The sequence below is a fragment of the Balaenoptera ricei genome, chromosome X, assembly GCF_028023285.1.
Source record: "Balaenoptera ricei isolate mBalRic1 chromosome X, mBalRic1.hap2, whole genome shotgun sequence".
NCBI lineage: Eukaryota > Metazoa > Chordata > Mammalia > Artiodactyla > Balaenopteridae > Balaenoptera > Balaenoptera ricei.
Genome location: NC_082660.1, coordinates 95,187,056 through 95,212,857, shown reverse-complemented (window position 1 = coordinate 95,212,857; position 25,802 = coordinate 95,187,056). Strand labels below are relative to the sequence as shown.

The 25,802-nt window shown below is 40.7% G+C and overlaps 1 protein-coding gene across 2 annotated transcripts in view; it reads right to left on the bottom strand.

The window, feature by feature from the left end:
• The window catches only part of IL1RAPL2 (interleukin 1 receptor accessory protein like 2), a 1,091,263-nt gene that overhangs the window by 532,252 nt on the left and 533,209 nt on the right, over positions 1-25,802 (bottom strand). For both annotated transcript variants that reach the window (XM_059910655.1, XM_059910656.1), the window contains one exon: positions 6,818-7,091. In XM_059910655.1, coding sequence (XP_059766638.1) covers positions 6,818-7,091 — 274 coding nt within the window. The remainder of the gene's footprint in view (positions 1-6,817; positions 7,092-25,802) is intronic.

Genomic DNA, 25,802 nt, shown 5'->3' with positions numbered 1-25,802 from the left:
ATACGATAAAAATAATTTATATCTGTCAGGCAGCTACCTGACTTTAACTGGAAAATAGCTCATTCATTCATTATTTATTTACTGAGTGTCTACTATGTGCCACACACTATTCTAGGCCCTTGAGATATATTAGTGAACAACAAAAACAAAAAGGCAAAGATCTCTGTCCTTAAGGACCTTACATTCTAGCATGGGGAAATAGACAAATAAAAACAATAAATACAATACATAAATTATATATATTATATATATAATAAAAGGTGATAATTGCTATGGAAACAGAAGAAATAGAGGAAGGCAAGTATCAGTATAGAAGATAGGGACTGAGTGAAAGAGAATCTTAATATTACAAATAAGGTAGTCAAGGAAGGCCCACTGATAAGATTAGAATAGAAGAAATTATACAATTGAAGGAAATGAGGGAGTTGGTCATGTGAATATAGAAGAGGAAAACGTTCTAGACAGAGGGAAGAGCCAGTGAAAAAACCCTAAGGATGGAGTATACTTGACATGTTTGAGAAACAGCAAGGAGGTCAGAGTGGCTGGAGTAGAGTAAGCCAAGGAGATAAGAATGGGAAAGTAGTAGTTAGAGTGGTACCAGGGACTAGATCACCTCCAGGGCCCTACTAAGGACTTGGCTTTTATTCCAAGTGAAATGAGAAGCCATCAGAAGGTCCTGAGCAGAACAGAACACAGACATATGTGACTTACATTTTTAAAAGACCACTCTGACTATGGTGTTAAGAATAGATTGAAGGGACCTACTGTATAGCACAGGGAGCTCTACTCAATATTCTGTAATAACCTATATGGGAAAAGAATCTGTGAAAGAATGGATATATGTATAACAATCACTTTGCTGTACACCTGAAGCTAACACAACAGTGTAAATCAACTACACTCCAATATAAAATAAAAATTAAAAAAAAGAATAGATTGAAGGGATACATGTGCGAAAGCAGAGAAACTAATTAGGAGTTTATTGTAACAAGAGAGATAAGAGATCTTGGCTTGGGCCAGCAGTGGTATGGAAGGCACGGATTATGCAATCCCCAAAATTCAAGGTGGTTAAGACCCTGTGGAATAACCCCTTGAACAATGGGAGATGGGAGCTGAGAAATAAATTGTTCCCCATTTCTTCTCTTGGATCAGGTTTGTCACAATATCCTTCCTTCACCCTGCCTCACTTTCCTTTTCCTTCACTCCTATTTTTCTGGGATTACACTCCCTAATACATATTAGCTTTTTGCCCCAGAGTTTACTTTCTAGGAACCAATGATAAGATAGGAGGAAGATCAGGAGTTCAGTTTTGGACATACTGGTTTTGACACAAGTGGAGATGCTGAGAAGTCTGTTGGATAAAAAAGACTGCAGAGAGATCTGGGCTGGAAGGTATACATGTTGAAGTTACCAGTGTACAGATGGTATATAAAACTATAAGACGGTATAAACAGGTTATGGAGGGAGGGAGCATGGGTAGAGATGAAAAAACCTAAGGACCAAGCCCTAAGGGCCCTCTAACATTAAGAGGTCAGGGGGAATATGAGGGGTCAGCAAAGGAACTTCAGAAAGGATAACTGATGAAATAAGAGGAAAACTAGGAGGGTGTGATTCTCTGGAACTCAGGTAAACGACATATCAAAAAGAAGGGATGATCAACTGTGCTAAATGTGCTGATCATGTAAAAAGTTTCCTTGCAATATGGCATAAAGCAAGTCCCATGACTGTTGACAGAAATATAAGACTTGTTTAATATATGCTACATAGGCACTTTTAAGTCAGGATCATTTAAGAGCCATCAAAATCAGGCAAAATTACTGTATACTTATATTTATTTCTTATTCTTTTTAATTATGGAACATTTCAAATATATTCAAAAATAAAAAAAATGTAATGGATCCTCATGTACTCATTGTACAGATTCAAAAATTAGCTATTGATACATACTACATTTCTTGTTTCGGATATCTCCAACTCCCCTCAATTCTTCTGGTAATGTTGTTTGGTTAGAGTAATAATCACTCAAATGTGATGAATAGCAAGGCAAATGTCATGCCTCAGAACTGTGTAAATGCATTAAGGAACCCTTTAGAAGGAGTTTGTAAGGCAGTCAGATTTTGAGAACCTCATTTATTTCAATGATTACGAAAGACCAAAAATAGTTGGATTATCTTCCTGTTTAAGAAGAGGGTTCCTTATTCCATTTACTTCATTGGAGAGGTAAATAGTCGTGATGGTTTTGAACTTATTACTGATTCTCTGCACTTGGCATCGTCATCCCCAAACACACAGGTTTCTACAGATATTCAATTATATTTAATCACTCTTTTCAATATCTGTGAATTCAATTCAGGATTATAGGAATACATCTATCTTCATCCACAGCTTAAGTTGCCCCTTGTTCCAAGTTGTTGAGAAAGTGACATGTGGGATTTTGTCAGATAAGATTACTCTCATCATTTTTATTCTACTAAGTGCCTCCACTGAAAAGATCTGAGTGGAAAGGGGAGTAGACAGTAATTCTTGGATTGGCACAGCTCTCAAAATATGACTCACTTCTCCACCATTCCTCTGTCACTAACCCACCGACATGCTGAGAAATTCAAGTAATCACTCTTGAGACTGGCCAAAGAAAAACACAAAAATGAGTAATTGGCTACTGAAAGGTCACAAACAGTAAACTTTTCTTGCTGTGACTTAAATGGGTGGAGCATATTACTAAATATTTCATATCTGCATTTTTAACCACACTGAAATCAATAGTAACTTTTAATGAGGTCGATAAAGCACAGAAAAACCATTCCATAATTACCTTAAAATAGTATCAAATTTGGGATTTTAGGTGACATAGACATTGCCAAATTCAGAGCCTTTTTCACTATAGATGTCACTCTCTTGCCATTCTGAAAGAGATTTCTATATCCCTGAGTTGACAAAAGACGGTTGCATCCTTTAGAACAGTGATTCCCAAATATTTTTTCTCTTACCAAGGCACACATGAAGGATAATATTCAAAATTTCCCCCACACCATTAGTCCCAATCGTTCCCTAAGACCTGCTGCACGAATAAAAGAGGTTGCCACCTATGCTTGCATCTAAGCCTCTGCTCAGTGGAATACCACTCCTTTCTCTTCTACTGATCTAGATGTGAGGTGAGAATTACTGACTTAGATGATATCTACAAAAAAATACAAGTAAGGTCAATCTAATATATACTTGAAAGAGGGGGCCACCTATAGGAAAGGATTTCAGGGGCATTGGGAAATCCCCCTTGTGTATGAGGTAGTACAAGGCTTTGTTTAAAAGCAAAATAGGCTGTCAGCTGAGAGGGCCAAGAAGCAACAACTCCCCAGTAGCAACGAGCACACCTAGCACCCAAATCTTGGTGTCTAATATCATTCTTCATTAAAAGGAATCAAGGCTCCTTGGGAAAATGCCTGATTCTAGGACTGGGGGCAGGGAATATATAAGATAAGCCTGGAGCATCTTAGAGTGTTGAAATATAAGAAAATACTAAACAAACAAACAGACAACAACATAAAACACTGAGGAGGTTATGCCAGAGGGACAGAGCACCAACTGAAAGAGCTCCCAGTGGTCAAAGGTGGATAAATTTGACCCAGAAAATACAATTGCATTGGATTATTACCCAATGTATAATATGAATATCCATGAGTCCATGGTGATATAAGTAAATGATTGAATAAATAAATAAATGGGAGAAAAAAACAAATATCCCATGCAGAAGAATTCTAAATAATTTTATGTAGATACTTTGGTCTTAACGAAGTGGAGCGTAACTACCACTCCTTATGTATGGACTGTGAATAACTACTTTCTTCCAAAGAGGGCAATTTGAAAAGGGGGTGGAGAAAGAACAACTTTACAGTGGAGAAAGACAAATACTACCTTGAGCCAGATGATCAAGGTCAATATCAACAATGGAAAAGCATACTGATACTCCATATCCTTGTTATGATGTGATGAAAATAGTATTGTATCTCTGTGTTCTTCCTCCCCAAAACACATTACCCCAGTATAAACATGAAAAAAAAGTCAGATAAATCCCAACTGAGGGACATTCTACAAAATATCTGAATAGTACTACTCAAACTGTCAAGGTCATCAGAAACAAGGAGAGTCTGAGAAACCACCACAGCCAAAAGGAGCTTAAGGAGACATGACGATCAAATGCAAGGTGGGGTATCCCAGATGGAATCCTGGAACAGAAAAAGGGCATTAAGGAAAATCTGAGGAAATCTGAAGAAAATGTGGACTTTAGTTAATAATGATGTATCACTATTGGTTCATTAGTTGTAACAAGTGTATCACAGTCATGGAAAATGTTAATACTAGGGGAATTAACTAGGGGAAATGTTAATACTAGCGGAATTAACTATTAAATGTTAATACTAGGGTGTAGGGCATACAGGAACTTTCTGTACTATCTTTGCAATAATTCTGTAAATCTAAAACTGTTCTAAAATTTAGAAGTGTATTTAAAAGCAAATTGGGAGCTTTAATTGCAGCACTTTTTATAGGGACAAAAACACTGGAAACAAAGTATATGCACATCAATAATGAAATGATTGACTAAATTGTGGTATCATAGACTATTAAACAACACAGAATATTATGTACTTAAAAGGATGAGTGAGCTCTCTATCAATTGACTTGTAAATATTTCCACCATGTATTTTTAATAAGGAGAGAAAATGCAGGGAAATATGTAACTCTCTTTTTATTTTGTAAAACATTAAGGAGAAACCCCCATGTAGATATGCTTGTATAATTAAAAGAATAAGAGGAAGGTATGCAAGGATACACACTATATTGTTAGCATTTCTCAGGGTAGGGAGATGGGTGAGAGGAGAGGAAGGAAGAAAGGAGAGATAGTCAGACCGGGGAAATAAGCAGGGCAGGGGAAGTAAGCAGTAATTAATTCAATAATTCATTATAAGTATAGCACCTGTATATAGTAGGCTGATGCTCTACAAATAAAATTTTAAATTTGTGAAAACAAAACAAACAGAGCAAATGGAATAGGGGGAGGAAAAGAGATCTATTTTAGATTGGCAGGATTTAATGAGGGTGGGAATGAAGAGGGTGTAAGCAGGGAAAGAGTAACAGCACTGTAAAGAACAGAGTGCCAGACAGTGGAGCCGAATTACACCCACTTCTCATTTCTGCCAAGAGCTGTCCAAGGAGGTGAAAATACTGATTATTGCTAAGGGTGTGATCGGAATGATTGCTATTTTTGCCAATATCCTGGGGCTTTTGCCCACCACAAAGAGACTAAACTTGCTCCCCCAACACTTCCTCCCAATATACATACAAAAGTGATTCTTAGAGCATCAAGAAGGTTCTCTATTTATATACCACCTTGTTCTCCTGCCCTTTTGAACAATGAGGCCACACCAGGGGCTTCCAAGTGCTTTTGATGAAGAGGTGACATAGCTTTGGCATCAGACAAAGTCCACAGGAAACAAAAATGGAAGGGTCTGCATTTCCAAGAAGGTAAAATCACACAGTAGAGTGCAGGTCCCTGGTGAGCAAGATCAGACACTTCTAAAATGGCAGTATTGAAGAGCAGTTTAAAGGTCACCTCAGCTACTTACTTCAACACCTAATGCAGTCTCTATTTGAGATTTGAGATCCTAGATCCTGACACTGGGGTGGAGGGGGGAGGAAGGACATATTGTGGAATCGCTGGGGATAAAACAGACTGCTTTTCACTGTAAACTTCTTGCAAGTAGGGACTGTATCTGTGGTATCTTCCCAGAATAGTATATAGGAACACAGGATGACCATGTGTTTATAGGGTCCCATGTTGAATATTTAGATACGGTAGACTCAAATTCACATTGTAAATCCCATGAAGAATTTCACCAGAAGCATTTGAAGCTATTTTCCATCAGTAAGAAAGGAAAGACCCTGACCTAAATGATACTTTAGGTCATTTTCATAGCCAGATATCAAGATCATTGAGCCAACTGGCTCTATGCAAAAACAATTTTTAATACAGATTTTCCTGTACTAACAATTGGGGTTATGTCCCGATAAACCCATAGTAAGCTGAAAATATCTTAAGTCAAAAATGCATTTAATACACCTAACCTACCGAACATCATAGCTTAGCCTAGCCTACCTTAAATGTGGTCAGAACACTTACATTAGCCTACAGTTGGGCAAAATTATCTAATTCAAAGCCTATTTTATAATAAAGTATGCATATTTCATGTAATTTATTGAATACTGTACTAAAAGTGAAAAATGGAATGGTTGTATGGGGACAGAGTGATTTTAAGTGTATCAGTTGTTTACCTCATGATCACGTGGCTGACTGGGAGCTGCAGCTTACTGCCTGCCACTGCCCAGCATTATGAGATAATATCATACCGCATATCGCTAGCCTGGAAAAAGTTCAAAATTCAAAATCCAAAGTGAGGTTTCTACTGAATGCGTGTCACTTTTGCACCATCGTAAAGCTGCAAAATTCTAAGTCCAACCATCGTTAAGTCAGGGACCATCTATATAAGACCCTGGGGCAGGGGTGGAGTTGGGAAATAAATGAATCACAAAATTGTCTGAATTAAATGAGCGTACATAGTAAATGGGAATCTTATTTTATGAAAATGTGATAAGAACTTGCTATATTGTTCCAATAAATAATTAGAATTGAATTTACTGAAGCTCCACATGCACTGCAGCCTTTCAAGAATATATTCACTGTATAACATGAGGCACACCCATGCACACTCCAGTCCCAATCAAGACTACCACCCGTGACATTGAGCAGTTTTCACACAGCACTTACCTTAAAACACAAGTGTAGAATCCACTGTCTTGTGCCTCAGCTGAGTGAAACCATATTGAATCTTCCTCTTTGCTCATCCTGACCTCTGAAAAGATGATGGGCTCTTCCAAATCACCTTTGTTTTTGTACCACATCAGCCTGAGCCCAGTGCTCTGGGCCATGCTATAGTTGGTACGAATGTAACTGTAGAAAAGGGCACATTTCACTCGGACTGGTTCACCTGCCAAAGCCATGTATGTCTTGAGATCCACTGACCAGTCAATGCAGCCATCCACTGAAAGAAAACCAGATTGGGCATGAGATGCAGTGAGCATTGTTGATAATAATGAGAAGAGCAACAATTATTGCCAACATGTACTGAGGACGTACTATGAGCTAGACACTGAGTCACGTGCTTTACATAGATTACCTCATTCAATCTTCCCAGTGATCCTATGAGATAGATCAGTATCCTCCTTAGACCTGGGCAAGCAGGATTCCTGCCCTAGCCCTGTGCCTTTGGGGTATTTCCAGTCCTCTGCAGTAAACTTTGGGTTGACTAGATCCTCCAAAGAGCTCCAGCACTCATGCCTATGGGGTTTTCCTGGGGCCCCACAGATAGGTATCAAGTCCAGTAGGGTGGCTGGCCAAGTGGATCACTCCTGCCAGTCACGAGGCATCCGCTTAACAGGATTTTGTGAGATTGGATGGCTACAATGACACTGACATGTTGATTTTTGGTGACTCAAATTGTTTATATAGACAGGAGCCCCACAAAACAAAGACTTCCTTAGGACCCATATAGAGCCTAGGAGCAGCCCTGAGATTGACCCTTTTATTATTCTTATGTTATAGATGAGAAAACTGAGACCCAGAAAAGTTCAGCAACTTTGTCTATGGACACAGGGCTAATAAGTGGTGGAAAACCAGTCAGTCTCTGATTCCCGAGACTGTGTTCTTAACCACTATCCTATACTGCCTCTGCCTGTAATTGTGACAGGAGCCATTGTTTTATTTATTTGCCTTTGAGAAAGTAGATGCCTGGGTTGGAAGCAGTGGATACCTAAAATGATTATTTGCCATTATCTACATGCCAGTTTTCCATGGTATGACCTATTAATAGCAGATATTTAATCACACTTCAATTTCTTTTTATACCCTTAGGTTTCCCTTGCTGCTCAGCTGGTGTGCGCTCATGGGAATATATTATATTAATGTCAAGTTTAATCAAATAATATTAGGTGGGTAAATCTACCATTAAAGAAAGACATATACAATAAATTCTCTCTTTTCCAGAAGGGTTGGAAATGAGACACTGTGGCTAATTTTATATGCTAATTTTATATGCTAATCAATACAATTAACATAGTTATTCTACCTCCAATTGCTGATTTTCAAAGAATTTCATCAAATTGTGCTACATTATATTACTTGATTACCCTTTCTAAAATAATCCTTTCATAAACTGTTTAAACACTGCCATTCTAAAATTATATGTTTCGCTTATCATTTTGTGAACTGATCTGCTTCCTTTTTTAGATGTTGAGAACTCTGCAACCCAGTGTGTTTATCTTTTAACCTCAGTTGACAGGAAGCTCAGAGCTAAATACAATGCTCAAGTGAAATAACTATCTTACCTCAGGATTTTGCTTTCTCTACATAAGGGGTTCTTGACCTGGGGTTCAAGGACATCCAGGGGCAGAGTGCCTGGATAGACTTCAAGGTTGTGCCTATTTGCATAGCTATACTTTTCTGGGGAGATGTTCCACAGCTCTTTATCAGATCTTCAAAGAGGTCTATGGCCCAAGAAAGTTTTTGAACTCTGTGGTTTCTGATGTCTCTTTGTGACTTTATTTTTCACTGCCTTGCTGCATATGAGCTTTTATTATAAGTTGCCTCAAATCCTCTTATAGTATGTGAAGTATTCATTAGAAATAAATCAATAACCAAATAAATAACTCATCCTAAATTTATAATGAAGGACATTTGAACTTTGAGTACTCACAGGGCACCAGATTCATCACTGTGAATTTTGATGACCATTGTGCACTGTTGAAGTCAAGAAGGTACAACTGAATTGGACTAAGTACGTACTGATCTCTGGCTATCTCTTGGGGGGCTTTTTTAGTCACTCCCAAGTATCAGTTGTTTGCCTGTCATTTGTCATTCTCACAACTGTCAAGAACAGAGAGGGGGAAATCTGCATTTGTTAAACTTTCTGGGTCATGGTAAATTACTGATGATACATCTCTGTAGTAAATGCAATTTTAATATTTATTGTTTTATCATCTTTAAATTAATTTTATATTATTCCTTTTTATGGACTATTTGTGATACTATTCCCATGCATTAACACAACTGAGAGGAAACTGTTTTTTTTAGAGAATATATTTTTTTCTCATAGCTTTATTTTAAAAGTTGGTTAATAGAAAGAAAATATGGGGATAAATTTTTTTAAAACTCCTTAATATTCCAGTTTTTGTTTTCTCCTAACCCTACGATGCACAGCAAGTGTTTCTGAATTGACAAATATTTCTTGGTAAAGTGGTTTCAAACCTCTATAACTACCTACTTGATAGAAAAAAGAAATCTGGAATGTTTTTTTCATTTGCACCCTAAACCCCCTTTAGTTACTTCCTCTAAACAATCTGTTGCATAATCTACACCTGTACAATGTTTAACAGGCTGGTTTGTCCCATTAGTGACAGGACATGGCTGGTATAGAAAATAATCAAAAATCTGCTCCTGGCACACAACCATCATGTTCAAAGGCAGTTGAAGACATTTAACTGCCATTACAACTAGCTTTGTCATACGGACCTTGCGAGTACACTGAGAATTCATTTCCTTCTAAGTACTAGCTGAGCAAAATGTATTTGACTTAATAAATTTATGGTTCCTTTTCTTCTGTTCCCTTGCTTTAGGTAGCAGAGAGGGAGTCTTTAGTTATAAAGTAGTCAATAGACAGAGAATAGATATTCAATAATAAGGACAACAATTTCCAAACGTTATTCCTTTATTCTTTTCTCGTAGTATAGTCATGCCTCAGTATCTGCAGGGGATTGGTTTCAGGAGCCCCATGGATATTAACACCTGTGAATGCTCAAGTCCCTTATATAAAATGACATAGTAGTAGCATATAACCTACATATACCTTCTGATATACTTTAAATCATCTCTAGATTACTTATAATAGCTAATACAATGTAAATGTGATGTAGTTGTAAATGCAATGTAAAAGTTGCCAGTGTGCAGCAAATTCAAGTTTTTCTTTTTGGAACTTTCTGCAATTTTTAAAAAATATTTTCCATCCACGGTTGGTTGAATCCAAGGATGTAGAACCTGCGAATATGGGCAGGGTTGGGGGCGACTGTACTCACAATACAGGTTACAATATAACGTATCTCAAGAGACCTCAGGTGATTTTCCCAAAAAAAGCAGACAAAGTGTATGATACCAGGGATCCATGAAGGCCCATCTGACACCGAATATTTTCCCATGATGAACTTTACTCATGGGAAATCCATTCCCATGAGTAAAGGCCTTGTAGCCTTATGTCTAGAGAGTGTAGGACCACTACTAGATTCCAGCAAGGTGGTATGATTTGTTTTTAAGGGATTGGTATTCCTAGGAAAACCAACAGAGAGGGGGGCAAGATGGGATGAAATACTACAATGTGGTGCATTTATCTTTAGATTTGGGACTGATGAAACAACTAAAAAGGGTCTACTGAGGTAAGAGGCCTGGAAACTCAGGTGGCAAGGGAACATGATGGGATTGAAACCTTGAGGTTAAGAGAGAAGGTTAAGAGAAAAGCATGAGAGGGTCACAAAAAGGCAGGAAGAGGAGAAAGCTCACATAAAACTCAATTTGCCAAGGGCCATTCCAGGGATCAAAGATGGTGCCATCAGAAGTCACCAGTACAACTCACATTTCTGTCGTGAGAAGGAGTTTGTAATACATGCCACACGTTCAGAGCCCTTTGCACTTTGACACTCCAGATATATTTGGCAAATAGGTGAATGACTAGATCTGTGTTGCAGCTGACAAGGGAGCATGCTATGGCCAGGTTGGGGACATAGTGGAACTGAGTAGCCCACAGAGGAAGCCCACCTGCAAGCTTGACCTTATCAGCAAGGCCTCTCATTCACAGAGGGATCCAACCCTATTCTGTTCACAACTCCAGTCGCACCTGTGTAGGTTTGCCCCCGAAAGGCTCCTAAGTGGTTTCTAGACAGATTGGCTTCTCCCACAGGTGGTTTGATAACTACATTTCACTAACCAGCTACAAGTGTAAATAGAGGCACTGTAAGAAGGAAAATAGTTTTCCCCCCAAAAAACAGCAACATTCTGCAGTTGGATTGAAATTTGCTACAGAGCAAACCCATCAAAAGCATCAGTGAATGCATGCCTGTCCTCTGCTTCACAATCTCTCAGTATGGCTATAAATATTCCCATCATTCCATTAAAAAATACCTATTTCTAAATTATCCATTCCCTGTTCACTCTTGAGTCTTGTTATGAACAGCAATTCAAGTACTTAAAGAACAATTGTGTTTCTCTCGATGTTCATCTCTGTTCCCTTGATTTAGGTTTCTGTAAGGCTTAAAAATTATTACTCTTAGTTTGGTCTTGTTGGTAGAAATGCTTTAATATCTGAGCTATACAAAACAATTACAATGCAGCAAAGAAAGCCACTTCTTTAAAACCCAGGTCTCTATTTTAATCATTTTCATTTCAAACTGCAAAACAAGTGTATGCTTAGTTTGACATGAAGATTCAAAAAAAAAAAAAAAAGGAGCATATGAAACCTATGAAGGGACATGCCAATGTCCACGCAATTTATTTTACCAAGAGGAGATTCCTAGGGGTAAACCTAATGCAGTATCCTGGAAAGTGCCCTGGGTGACCAAAGCAAACCTATTTAGCCTGCTTATAGACAAGCCTCGGCTTCCTCCTCAATACATCTGGAAAAGCAAATCCTGTCACACCTACCTGCTGTGAAAACAAAGTCCTGAGGAAAGTTTTTAATCCCTAGAAGAGGGTAAGATGTTATTATCAACAACAACAATTATATTATTTTAGAAAAAAAAGAATATTGCATGCAGTAAAATTACAAGCTCTAATGGCTATGTACATTACAGTTTTTATTGGGGGATAGGATATATAGGTATGCATAGGATTGCCAACTTTGGATTTTTGCCTCAAACTGGGAATCTCTTTAGGTAAAATGGCTAATTAGCATATGAAAATATGCATTCTCCAGATATCTTGATAATGTTCACTACAACTAAAGTCCTTTGCCTGAGATGTACATCCAATATTAGTTTATTATGTGTTCTTGATTAATAAATTGATTTGTTAAACCAGGTGTTTTCTGGTAACTATGTCAGCTGTATATATCCCATTCATTTTTATGGCCAGCCCTCCTATTTGTGAATCAACGGGGCAATTGTTGGGGGCAATTCATCAAAATACCACTAGAGGGCGGGCTGTCCAAGTTTTTGTGTAGCACGGTAGATTTTCCCCACCTAATTTCTGAAAATAAGGATTTGCTATCTGCCAATCACTGGTTGCTGAGGAGGGATCACAGCAACCTCTGGGGATGCGCCCTTGGGGGTGGGTGATAGGCGGAGCCAAAAGTTGAGCATGTAGCTAAGATCTTGCTCAAATTGGATGACCAGGTTACATATGCCAGGTAAATGACCCAGCTTAGAAAGGTGCAACAGCAGCTACTGGCATTCATTGAGCCCTTAGTACAAAACAGGTAGGTACTGTGACAGGTGCTTTGCATGTAGTTTTCTCATTTCATTATCATGTCAACTCCGGGAGGTAGGGACTCTTGCTATTCCAATTTTACTGAGGAGAAAAGAAAAGCTCAGAGACTTTAAGTGACTTGCTCAAGGTTACCCAGGTTGTGATGGCAGAATTTGGACCCCAACGCAGGTGAATTAGACTCCAGAACCTATATACTGCCTCCTATACGCCTCATCCCAGTCCACGAGACATTAAAATATTAAAATTTGCTTGGTGCTATCCAAATTGTCATATGTATTCCAAAGAGCACATCCCTGTTCAGTAGAGTGGACCTTTCCAGCTGAGTAATAGTCTATCCCTAAATAATAACCGTTGTGGGAATAATAAGCATCAAATAATGTACACCAATTATTTACCTCTGAATTATGCACAGTTTTTACAGAGTAATGAATTATTAACAATCTGTGTACTTGATTTAACCTCTGAAGATCAGTCCTAAAACTTGGATAAATTTTATCTGACCCATATTGACTCATTTAAAATTAAATATCTAAGGATGATCACCCAATTCCTAACATTACAGTCTAGAAATAGAGTTCTATGCTTAATATTTGTACTTATTATGTATTATGCCTATTGAATACATTACTCTCCTTATTTCTAATATTTTAATGTGGGAGTTGTACACCTTCTGTTTCTCTCTCAGCTCTCCTTCAAACACATGCCTAAAGACAAAATTCTTTTTATTTATACCCATCACAGTGTACGCCGTCTGCCTCTAGTGGGCAGCCTCCGAGCACAAAAAGTCAAGCTCTCCAAGAAGTGAGTGGCCTGTGCCCCAGCTGCTGGACATATGCCTTCTTGCCCCCAGCCTGGAAATATGGACAGAGCTGTTTCATCATTTTTAAAATAAAGTTCTGACAGTGGGAAAATTTTCTTCATTTTTAAAATTTCATCTGCACATCCGTATCTATCAATAGAGAAAATATCCCCCACTCCAGCTCTATAAATACAATGAATGATTATTGCTTCAGATTTTAAAAAGCATTTCTACATTTTTTATGGATTGGATTATATGCTTTCCTTTCACTCTCTTACCCCCCACTATTCGTCAATGGGAAAGTTCTGCCTAAATGAAGTCCTTCATCTCATTTCAACCCAGTTATCACACTTAATAATGGGCTGGCAACCATCTTCATTACCCTTTCATTACAGGATCTGTACTATGCTTTGTCAAGATCATTCCTTCAATCTTTATCCGACAAATGACAGCCTCAATTATGTTCTGGAGGTGTGGCCCCGTGAGGCATTACCACCAACTCTTCACCTCCTGATTACCTCAGGCCTGATGAGCCTCCTTGGGTATTACCCACTAGTCTGAAGCTCTTCTCAAATGCACTGATGTTAATTTGAAGGCTGCAGCCACAAATGTGTCTGTGGGAGACAGGATATCAGCACTGCCCACCAAGCCCTCTAGCCGACTTTCTGCTACTCTCTCAAATCCAGGATGCTTGCCAGTGAGCTTATCTCCAATGCCAAATCTTCTCTGTCTCTCATGTTCACAGTCATCCAAGCCAAACATTTTGGAAGTCATCCCTGAATCTTGCCTTTCCCTTCCCACTGACCTCCCCCTGCTCCACCCGTAAGACATTTCTGAAAAGTTACTCAAATTCTTCCCCTCCTCTCCGTCCTCATAGACATGAAAGTCCAGGCCCTTCTCATATCTCGCTTTTGGGAGTAGAAACTGACTTCCCAAAGTCACGTATCTCCTTGAGGAGGCAGAGGTAGAATGTAAACCCAGGGTTTCAGATCCCCAGCTAGCTCTATGCTCTCTACTGCCATACGCTTCTAAATGATCTTCCAACTTTTCCACTCCAGTCTGTTCTTTAAACTGCTACCAAAGTGATGTTTCTGATGTACAAGACCATGTCCCTTTACTGCTCAAAACCTGCAGTGGCTCCTGGTACGCAAATCCCTAAGCCCAGCTCCCCTGCCTCACCAGCGACTGCCTGTCTTTCCTGTCCCCAGACACAGCTCTGCACATACCCTACCCTTCAGTAAATACTCACCACTCCCCGACATGCCATTCACTTCTCTGCCATTGTTCTCTGGTTCCTTCCACTTTGCCTCTGTGCCTATCGATTGAGATTCTACTTATCGTCCAAGACAGCTTCAAATGCCACTTCGTCCAAAAAACTGCACTTCACTGCCCTGTGTGAATTCTTTCCCCTGCAGTGCTCTGACCACATGTTTGTCTACAGATCTCCTTCCCAGTTAGATGGGTGCCTCATTTCCTTTGTATCTCTAGGACAAGGCCCAGTGCATTGCACATAGTAGGCACTCATTAAATCTTTATGGGATGAAATTGTGTGGGGATCCCCCCCCCCCAAAATTCACTAATAATCAAAAGTTGTTTGCATTTGTCGACCTTAAGATTCCTCCTACTGCTTCCCACCAGAGCAGGGATGCATCCAAACTCTGATGGAAATGCTAGGAGCCAGGCTCCAAGGTACAAAATGTGTTCACAATAACAAATGATTGCTACTTTCCCATTAGCTAGCATCACAACAAACAGGAATCACAAAATAAACTCACTGCCATATCCCTGCTCCAGAACTCATGATTCTATGGTAAGTCAATCAAAATCACCAAGTCTATCACCCAAGCCCTTTCAAATCAGGCCCCACCCTATCAAAATGGCTGCCTATCACTTTCCAAGAGAAATGTTCTTGAAGCAGACCTCCTCCCTCACAGAGCTACCCTAACCCTCCTTGTTAGGAAGCAGTTATGTTGTGGGCCCTTGCCCATTCAACTCTTTCCTGTCTCCACCCTCATACCACTTCTCCCACTTTCCATGCCTCTCCCAAACCAAGTCTTAGTCAAGTCCTGAGCTTAATTTACCTAGGTGTCAAGTTAGAAACGGCAGCTTGGTTTTCCAATCGTATTGACTAGCACATTAGTCAAGGTCAGAGACTTCTCATGTTTTTTTTTTTTTTTTTTGGTTTGTTTTTTCTTTTTTTCTTTTCATCTCTCCTCAAACACCTCCCAGACCAGACACTTAGTAGGTCTTACTAAATATAGGTTGGTATATTCTCATCTCATGAGACTTCGCTTAATTAAGTACTATTACAGTGAACTGCTTTGGTTAATTCATTTTTGCATTAGCTGAAGTTTAACGTTTGGATTGTTGAAAATCTTTTTCTAAAAAGTCCGAATCCATTTTTTTGCCTAAGTAGAGAATCGTGATGAGAATAAAATTTTCTGGATTGACTAAAGATTTGTCAGGTCCTTAGGGTCATCACCCTAGACCTTGATGCCAAGGCAGTATAAGAATAGAGCCTGGTGGTGTGGAAAGAGCATAGAGCTAGCTGGGGATCTGAAACCCTGGGTTTACATTCCACCTCTGCCTCCTCAAGGAGATACATGACTTTGGGAAGTCAGTTTCTACTCCCAAAAGAAATGAAGACATTAAAGTAGACAAGTTCTAACCCAGCACCAAGAAAACAGATTATATGATGGTTGCTGAGGTCTTTGGTCAAGAAGACCAGCTGCATATGTTCTAAATTGGAAAATCTCTCCCTGGCAATCTTCATTTTTTTTTCTCTCTTAATTTCAAAGTTACAGAGAAATAAAAAAGAGTACTACTACAAACGTCCATGATCTCAGCATCCAAAGTTAATAATGATAACTTTTTTTCCAATTTGCTTTCAATAGCTTTGTTTTATTAAAGAAATAAAGCATTGCAGATATAGCTAATGTCCCCTTTTAACCACCACACACAGTCCCATCCTTATCTCAAACCCCTGCCTGGATGTAACCACCATTCCTTCCAACTTTTAGACTCTTACATACATAGGTGGATACCCTGAAGAAAAAATATTGTAGGGATTAAAAGTTTATCTTACAATAGGGAGTAGAGGTGGGAATAAAAGCCAGTTAACTGAGGACTCTTATGAGGTGGGTTCTAGTCAACTGAGGTCTAAGAGAGTATACTTAACAACTGCGCACACACTCCACACATGTGCAACCTGCACCTCTAACGCACAGAGCCTGAGTGGGGACCAACCTCAGAGTCTACAGGGGTTTTCTGCCTGAAGTTAGTTGTTTCTACACCATGTGCAGCCACACAGACTTCAGGAGGAGATCTCTGGTCCTGTTGGAGTTCTGCTCTGTTGTGGGGAGAGTTCTGATTCACGGCAGAGACACAACTGTTACTCATCAAATAGCCAGGCTCTGGAAGTTACAGGCATGAGGCAGGGTCCACATCTTATGTTCTACACTTGGCTGCCTCTATTTTAAATCAAATTCTGGGTCAACTAGGATATACAGACTCCAAATAAGTGCCCAATAGGGCTAACTCTTATTCTTTAGATAACTTATTTCCCTCTCCATTTCTAAGTTTAGCACACCATTCAGCTACCATAAACCCCTCCTCTTTGTTTTTTTCACATCTTCACTGGAGTATAATTGCTTTACAGTGGTGTGTTAGTTTCTGCTGTATCACAAAGTGAATCAGCTATACACATACATTATCCCCATATCTCCTCCCTCTTGCGTCTCCCTCCCTCCCACCCTCCCTATCCCACCCCTCTAGGTGGTCACAAAGCACCGAGCTGATCTCCCTGTGCTATGTGGCTGCTTCCCACTAGCTATCTATTTTACGTTTGGTAGTGTATATATGTCCATGACACTCTCTCACTTCGTCCCAGCTTACCCTTCCCCCTCCCTATGTCCTCATGTCCATTCTCTACATCTGCGTCTTTACTCCTGTCCTGCCCCCACGTTCTTCCGAACCATTTTTTTTTATATTCCATATATATGTGTTAGCATACGGTATTTGTTTTTCTCTTTCTGACTTACTTCACTCTGCATGACAGACTCTAGGTCCATCCACCTCACTACAGATAACTCAATTTCTAAACCCTTCCTCTTAACAAACAGTGGAAGCCCTCTCCAGGCTCTGACTGTCAGGGGACTGTGAAGATTAAATACATTAATGTACTTCAAGTCCTTAGAACTAGAACAAACGGTGCCTTGCACACATACAATGATCAGTAAATCTTTCCTTTACTACCTCAACTACTACTATTTCTTCTTTTAATTATATATCTATTTTTTTTTAATTATTCTATTGTACTTCTCAAGTCTTTACATACAACGATATACATTATTTCAATGAAAATTGTCTTTTACACCATCTTTATATTAAAGTTAGGTCATTAAATTGTTTTATAATTAAATTGTTTTTTTCAAATTTGGGGCATAGATAAGTCATATTACTTATAAATTTCATTTCAGGACAGTAAAGGGCCATTAAGTGATATTTTAGCATGATATATATGTTTCAATATTAACTGTATATAATAGTATAGAGTAATATGTGTGTATCACTCTACACTATTATAATATGTATACTTGCTATATTATAACAATATTATATTATTGAAGACTGCATATATTTATATGTATATATTATATATACATTTACTCTATTACAGATTGCTTATCGTAGTTTATAAATTTGCATATAGTTATATGTGTTTATTTTAAGTTTATGTAGTTAAATAATGTGTATTTATAATATAAAATAAATTGTTGTAACTAAATATATATATTTATATGTTAACTATAATAGGTTGAATCATATGAAATTGCTGTTTAAGTCAAAAAGATCAAATACTGGGACTTCCCTGGTGGTGCAGTGGTTAAGAATCTGCCTGCCAAGGCAGGGGACACGGGTTCGAGCCCTGGTCCGGGAAGATCCCACATGCCGCGGAGCAACTAAGCCCGTGCTCCACAACTACTGAGCCTGCGCTCTAGAGTCCACGAGCCACAACTATTGAAGCCTGCGCGCCTAGAGCTCGTGCTCCACAATAAGAGAAGCCACCGCAATGAGAAGCCCGTGCACGGCAACGAAGAGTAGCCCCCGCTCGCCGCAACTAGAGAAAGCCTGCACGCAGCAACAAAGACCCAATGTGGCCAAAAATAAATAAATAAATAAATGTATAAAAAAAGATCAAATATTGACAACTTCATATGATTCATCCTAATATATATCTTATATAAGATGTCATAAATTCAAATAAACGTTTGTTATATAAAGTTGCAAGTATCCTCAAAAGGGAGAGTAGAACCAGATAGAGTTGAGAACTACTCTGTTAGTTGGTTAATATTGTTATTATTTGTCATTACAAACTGGTCCATGCTAGGGCCCTTCAGATAGTTCATAAAATCAGCAGAGCTTCTTTTAACTCCAGGCCTTTGCAATGGCTGTGCCCTATGCCTAGTACACTGTTCCCTCAGACATCCACATGGCTCACTGGCTACCAACCTCCTTCACTTATCTGTTCAAATAATTTCGGGGTGAGGAGAATTTACTGATTCCAGGATTGATCAGACAAAGGAATGTGTAGCTTGATAACCTCCTCCAACTCACTTCATCTCCAGAAGAACCTTCCAGACCCTGAGCATGTCCTTTCCTTCCCCCCATCTCCCAAGTGCATCTGATCCTTATCCACTTGCAAAAAAGTTTGTGGTCTGTACTGTGAACCCCCGCCTCCCCCAGGTAGGTGTCCAGGAAAGGAGGAAGGGCGGTAATGGAAGGGGGAAGCAGTTTTTCCTCTCTGTCTCTACCCAGTTGTTCCCCCCACCCCCAGTCTGGTCCTCCAATCCACCCCTGTGGCTGGGGGCAGCGGCAGCCTTGGGGCACCTGGGAGTGTCCATTAGTGGATTAGTCCACATGGCCTTGAGGAGGAAATGTCCATGGCTTTGGTTCCATGGAGTGCCACTCCTCAGTGACTACCAGAGGATAGCACTTTCTGGGGAGAGATGCAGAGGGGCACTGTGAGCTGAGGGGATGCTGGCAGGGTGTCAAAGCCGGTGCCTGCACTCCAAGTGACTGGGAGGTACTGTGCAGTGCACGTACTTACCTATAGCATTGATATGGCCTAGGTGGTGCTCAAGGGGGTGCCACCCACTGTGGAGCTGGCCCTGCCTTCCCTGCCAGGGAAATAGCCAAGCTCAAAGCACTTTCTGGGTTCCTGGGTATAGACTGTATCTGCAAAGTGTTAGCACCATTATCATAGTTTCACTACCTAGGATGCTGGTCTTTGCCTCCCAGAAATGGGTATGGTTACAGGACATCCCACAACGTTGCTATATGCATTTAGGTTAACATTAGAGGATTAATATATGTCTCAGTGTACAGGTACTGAATGTCCCCAGGGTAAAAGGGGCATAATTATTGCATATCCATAATATTATTATTTATAATTCTACAATATTATAATGTTATAATATTAGCCAGGACGCACCACCGGGGAGGCTTGTGTTATGCGTTACTTGCTGCTAACTGGGGATAATTACTGTGCATTATTATTATTTGTGTTTACATTATTGTTAATTACTTATATTACTTAATTATTTTACCTTTATAATACCCATTATTATAATTAAGGTCATAATTAAATGATTATATCATTAATCATTATAATGATTAATAGTAATACAATCACAATTGTATTACTATTACTATGTATACCTTAATTGTATTAAGTATTACAAGTATTATAGTATTATAGTAAATGTAACACAGGTTAATAATTCAGTAATAAATATAATTAGTAATAAATTAATTCTGTACTGCTAAGAAACCCTGCTGTTCCATACTGCTAAGAAACCTTTTATCTCATCAGAATCAGGATAACTGAGGTAGAGCATTAATGCAGTTACTTGCATTATTGTGATATTTTTAAAACACTATAGTAACTACCACTCCTGGTAATGCTGGTGTGCTATTTTCTTCCCTGGGAAATGGCATAATTATATCACATGGTTAATGTTGTTATTGCTGTTGTTGTTGTTTTTATTATCACTAATGTTATTTTATCATCTATCCTAACAATGGACACCAATATACAAATAATGGTATTATCTGTTCCTGCCTGTGAAATGGAGATGATTTTGGAATATTGATAATTTACATTCTATTGATATTATAGTCATAATTAATACCACTACTGAGAATCTTGGCATGCATCTGTAAAATGGACATAATTCTGAGGCATCATTGATACTGTTATTATTTGCATTTATGTTAGTGCTAGAGTCACAATTACTATTAGGAATGAGTATTTCTCGTAAACTATGGAGAAATTCACACCTCAGAGGGTTTTTGTCAGACTTAAATGACTTTGAACCTGGTACACAGTAGTAAGGATAATAATATTAATAATAGGAAAGTTTAACTCCTTACTGTGTATCAGGCACTGCTTTAAGCACTTTACATGCATTGACTCATTTAATTGTCACAACAACCTTATAAGTAAGATAGGTATTATAGATATGCCCGGTTTACATCTGTGCAAACTGGGACTCAGAGAGGTTAAATGTCTTGCCTGAGATTCCACAGCCACTTTGAGTCCATGTTCCATTCTTTTAACCACTACTACTCTCTTGGGTATTAATGGGAATAATTATCACATGTAACTAATAATTTTAGGCAAGTTATTATCTTACTATTATGATGTATCAGACAAGAATGAGGATTTCTTTCTTTTTCATCATAAAACGGTCACAGGCACAGGCAGTGGCTAGTGTCGGAGGTTCTAATGTTGGGAATCCAGGCAGGGGTGGGATGACCAGTATAAAGAGGGGCTGAATCTCTCCCTCCTGATGTTGTCAGGAGACTCATTTAAAGTAGCTCAAGCCAAAAGTACCTGGTAGAGTGTTGGTGCACAATAAATGCTTCTCAAAAATTTGTTAATCCTTCATTATAGCTTTTAGCTCCTAGTAGCCCAGGTAAAAAGCGTGAGCAAATTTTAAAAAGTAGAAATGCAGGGGCTTCCCTGGTGGCGCAGTGGTTGAGAATCTGCCTGCCAATGCAGGGGACACGGGTTCGAGCCCTGGTCTGGGAAGATCCCACATACCGGGGAGCAACTGGGCCCGTGAGCCACAACTACTGAGCCTGTGCGTCTGGAGCCTGTGCTCCGCAACAAGAGAGGCCCGCACACCGCGATGAAGAGTGACCCCTGCTTGCCGCAACTAGAGAAAGCCCTCGCACAGAAATGAAGACCCAACACAGCTAAAATAAATAAATAAATTTATAAAAAAAAAAAAAAAAAAGGAGAAATGCAAAGGAAAGATATTATTCCCGGTGCTCAGTCAGTGAGTGTTCTTTTCCCTCTCCATCTGTGGCACCCCCCCTCTCCACTTTATCCACCTGCCCTGCCCTCCCTGCTCAAAGGAAAACTCATCATGTCAACAGTCTATTGTTCATGGCTGTTTATGTAGCCAGTATTTGACATCACACAGTGGTACAAGGCTTCTAGGCTGCATGTGTCCGATATGTACTTGGAAAAGGCCCAGCTCAATTGATGTAGCCTGGAAGACTATGGAGGGAATGGAATGAGTCTCCATTCCCTGGGGCGCTGAAGGGATGAAGGATGATGATGTCTGGGTGAATGAGGAACTGAGAGAAGGAAGAGGGGAGATCTGTTAATGTCAGCAAGAGTTCCCTCTAGGAGTGGTGGGAGGTTGAATGTGAGACTTACCAATAGGATTGGTTAGAAGTCTGCTTAAGAAGCAGCCAGAACCCCAGGTACAACACCCCAACATCAGTTCCACACACTAGTAGAAGGCTGGATAAAAGATCTCTAGAGGGTAAAACAGAAAGGGTGTGATTTACATGGGCATACCTACCCACACCAGGTCACGGTTTCCTGTTAATGATTATTTATCTGCCACTGAGCTTGGGAATTTTACAGAAACTTGGAAAGTAACAAAGCCCAGACTCCCAGCGTTCGGACCATTGGGACAAAGAGCCCCAGATTCAGAACCCCTTCCCTCCACCAGACCATGGAGGCCTGACCACTCATTTCCCTTCCTGCATGACCCCTGGAAAACCAGAGTTAGATGCCAGAGACCCCATTTTCTTGTTGGTCTCTGCTTTGCTTCTGGCTCTGTCCCAAACCACTCCTGAATAAGCCTGCAGTTTTTACCTACTGTATCTCTAGCTCATTAAATGTGACTCAGACAAAGATGTGATCCTGGACACCAGATACGTCCCTACCACATAGGTCTCACCATGCAATTCCAGAGGGGCAAGGAATGCCCCCATTTAAGTGGCTAGGTGGGGAGGAAGGCTTTTCATACTCTTTTTAGGAGACTTGGGAATGGGAGAATCTTAAGTCCCAGAACCCTGAGAGCCCTCCTGACCCATTTCTCCCTCTTTCAGTCCTCACCTCCAGTCACTGTAGCTCAATTTCTGGGGCCCATCAATATCACTAGATATTAAGTTGTTAAGAGATAACCATTGCCAGGGTATGTCTACCATCTTCTCCCTACATCCATCTCCCCAGCCAAAACATAAGCTCCTGGACCCTGCTTTGGCTGAGGGTGTGGGGTAGGTCTTTGGAGCCTGATGTTCCTAGTGAAATCCTAATTCCCTGCCCCCAAAACCCATAAACTCTCTTGTAGTACAATGACCCCCCAAAAGATGCCCCATCCTCATCCTCAGAACCTGCGAATAGGAAGAAATATCACTTATGTGATAACGTTATGTTATACCGCACAGTTGACCATAAAATAGAGAGATTATTCAGATGGACCTGATCTAATCACATGGGGGCTGAAAAGCAGCGTGTTTTCCCCAGCTATAGCAGAAGGGGGAGTCAGAGAAACCTGATGTGTGAAAAGCACACGATGCAGGATTGCTGGCTTTGAAGATGGAGGGGGCCACTTGAGAAGGAATGACAGCAGCCTCAAGGCACAAAAAGGGGCTCCCAACTGACAGCTAGCTCAGTCCTCCAGTCAGCAAGAACTGGATTCGGCCAGTACCCTGAATGAGCCTCCGTCCAAGAGCCCAGCTCGGGTGCCATTTGACTTTGGCCTTGTGAGACCCTAAGCGGAAAACTCAGGTGAGCCCAGCTGGACCTACAAAACAGTGAGTTAATAAATAGGTGTTGTATTAAGCTGCTAAAAAATGTGTGGTAATCTGTGATGGCAGTGGTAGAAAACTAACATAACTTCTTAATCCCTATCCCTTTTCTTTTCCCTTCACAGATTATTAGGGCCCTGAGGAGGCCTCACACATCAGCTCCTCTCCTTGTCCATCCAGGAGGATGACTGGTTTTGTCCGTAAGGTAATGTCCCCAGCCTCTTGCCCTTGCTGCCTTTGCCCTGCTCAAACTCTTTGCCCTCAGGCCTTCCACACATACATTTCACCCACCGAGTTTCCTCCAACTGTCCTGCCAGGACTGCCCAGCACAGCTGATGCTCTCCTCACCCGAGGGCATCCTGGCCTTCTGGTACTGATGGTTGGCAGACCACAGGGTGTTCTTGTCCTGGGGCACACTGTGCTGACCCTCTCAGCATGGTCTCTGCCCCTCTCCAGGGTCCTTGGGGGCTGTGAATATGCAATTCTCAAAAACACAATAAGGTATACTTTTGTTCGAGCTTAGCCGAGATAGGGTCTCCTGGAAAGGATGTGACAATTCTGTGAATGTGTCCTTCCCAGGTGATCCCACAGCCTCAGGGGCTGCTCCCTGTGACTTCCAGCTGTCCCTGATCCCTCTAGCTCTCTTCAGGTCCCCGTTGTTTCCCCCTTTTCAGGATAGAGAAGAAGGAGATGAGGTAGTGGAGGGGGGAGCGCTGTGGCCCTTCCACCCACAGGTGCTGCCCTGCCTCCATTGCCCAACCTCATGCTCCAAAGCCAGTGAAGCATGCTGCCTATGGGTGGATGCATGCATGAACCACCCCATCAGCTAGACAATGCCACATGCTTCAGCTGCCTACCCAAGAGGCCTGGGAAATATGACAAGATCCTCATAGATCCCAGTTGTCAGCTTCACACTTGACTAAAGACTCACCAAGACTGGCTCCCTTCGCGATGATGATCATCTTATTATTATTACTATTATTACTTGCGGGACAGCAAACAGCATGAACATCAGCATATTTGCATAGGTTTCCCGTGTCCCTCAACTCCCACAGGAATGACACACAACAGTCCAGGAGGCTGCTGTGCAGCAGAGTCGAGGAACACTGAGCTTGGGGAATCCACCAATTCGCAGCAAGCAGCAAGCCCAGTCTTTACCCTGAGAGAGACTTTACCACATTCCTTAAGGTTGTGTGCTGCAAACACAGCACTGAGAAATGGTCCAGGTAAAGGACCTCAATGTCTTGCATTCTTGGCATCCCCAGCAAGATGTGTGAGAGCATGAGAGTCTCCCCCAACAATTAGCCTTCAATAAAATTCCCCCCCCCCAAAAAAATACCCTGACTGACAACACCCCCCACCATTAACAATTCTTCCTCCTCCTCTCAACTCCTCATTCACTTCTTTCTTCTCTCTTTCACCCACTGCCTGCACGCCTGGTGCTATTACTTTTCCAAATGGTTCTCTCTCTCCTCACTCCAACCAGGGCATGAACTCTAAGGCAGAGAAGGGGCTGGATTCAGAGAGATCTGGGATTGGACACTGTCACATTGTGAACCCTGTGGAAAGATTTCCCGAAACATGAATCACCTGTGGTGGTGGCAGCCAGGGAGGGGCATTCCCTGTTGCTCCAGCACTAGTCTCCACCCTTCAGCATTCGTATGTGCCAGGCAGACATAAGCAGGTAGGCAGGCCAGGAGAGTGGGGGTAGAGAGTAGAGGGAGCGTGCTCAACAGGGTCTGCCCAGGCCACACTCACACATGCATACACACAGAGGTGCTGACTATTTTAGTTAGCATGGAGCTTAGCAGGCTTGCAGCCTAAATAGGAGCAAATGGGGATATTGGGACCAATGTCCCCAGGTATGCTCCCTAACATATGTTGGAGGCTAGATCACCTTCTTCCACAGACCCCCCAAAATACAGGGCAGTGGAGAGAGACTACCCCTCAAAATACAAACCTAGCCTTATCCTCTGTGCTGCAGAAAGATAGGGAGTGAGGGGACAAAGGGAAGATGAGGAGCAAGCTGGCCTGGGGGGAGCCCTGTTGTTTCTGCCACGTACCATGAGCCCCACCTTCTTCCTGACTTCTGCAAGCCTGTGCTTCAGTTTCCATATCAGCAAAACAGAAATAATATCTGTGCCTACTTCATAGGGTCATTGTGAGGATTTAAAGATGAATACATGTCAGGCACTTAGAACACACAGTACCTAACACCTAGTAAATACTCAATAAGTATTAGTTATGGTTAATAGTAGTGATAATAAATATAATTTGATTTATAACTATAGCAGTGATGATTATTATCAGTAA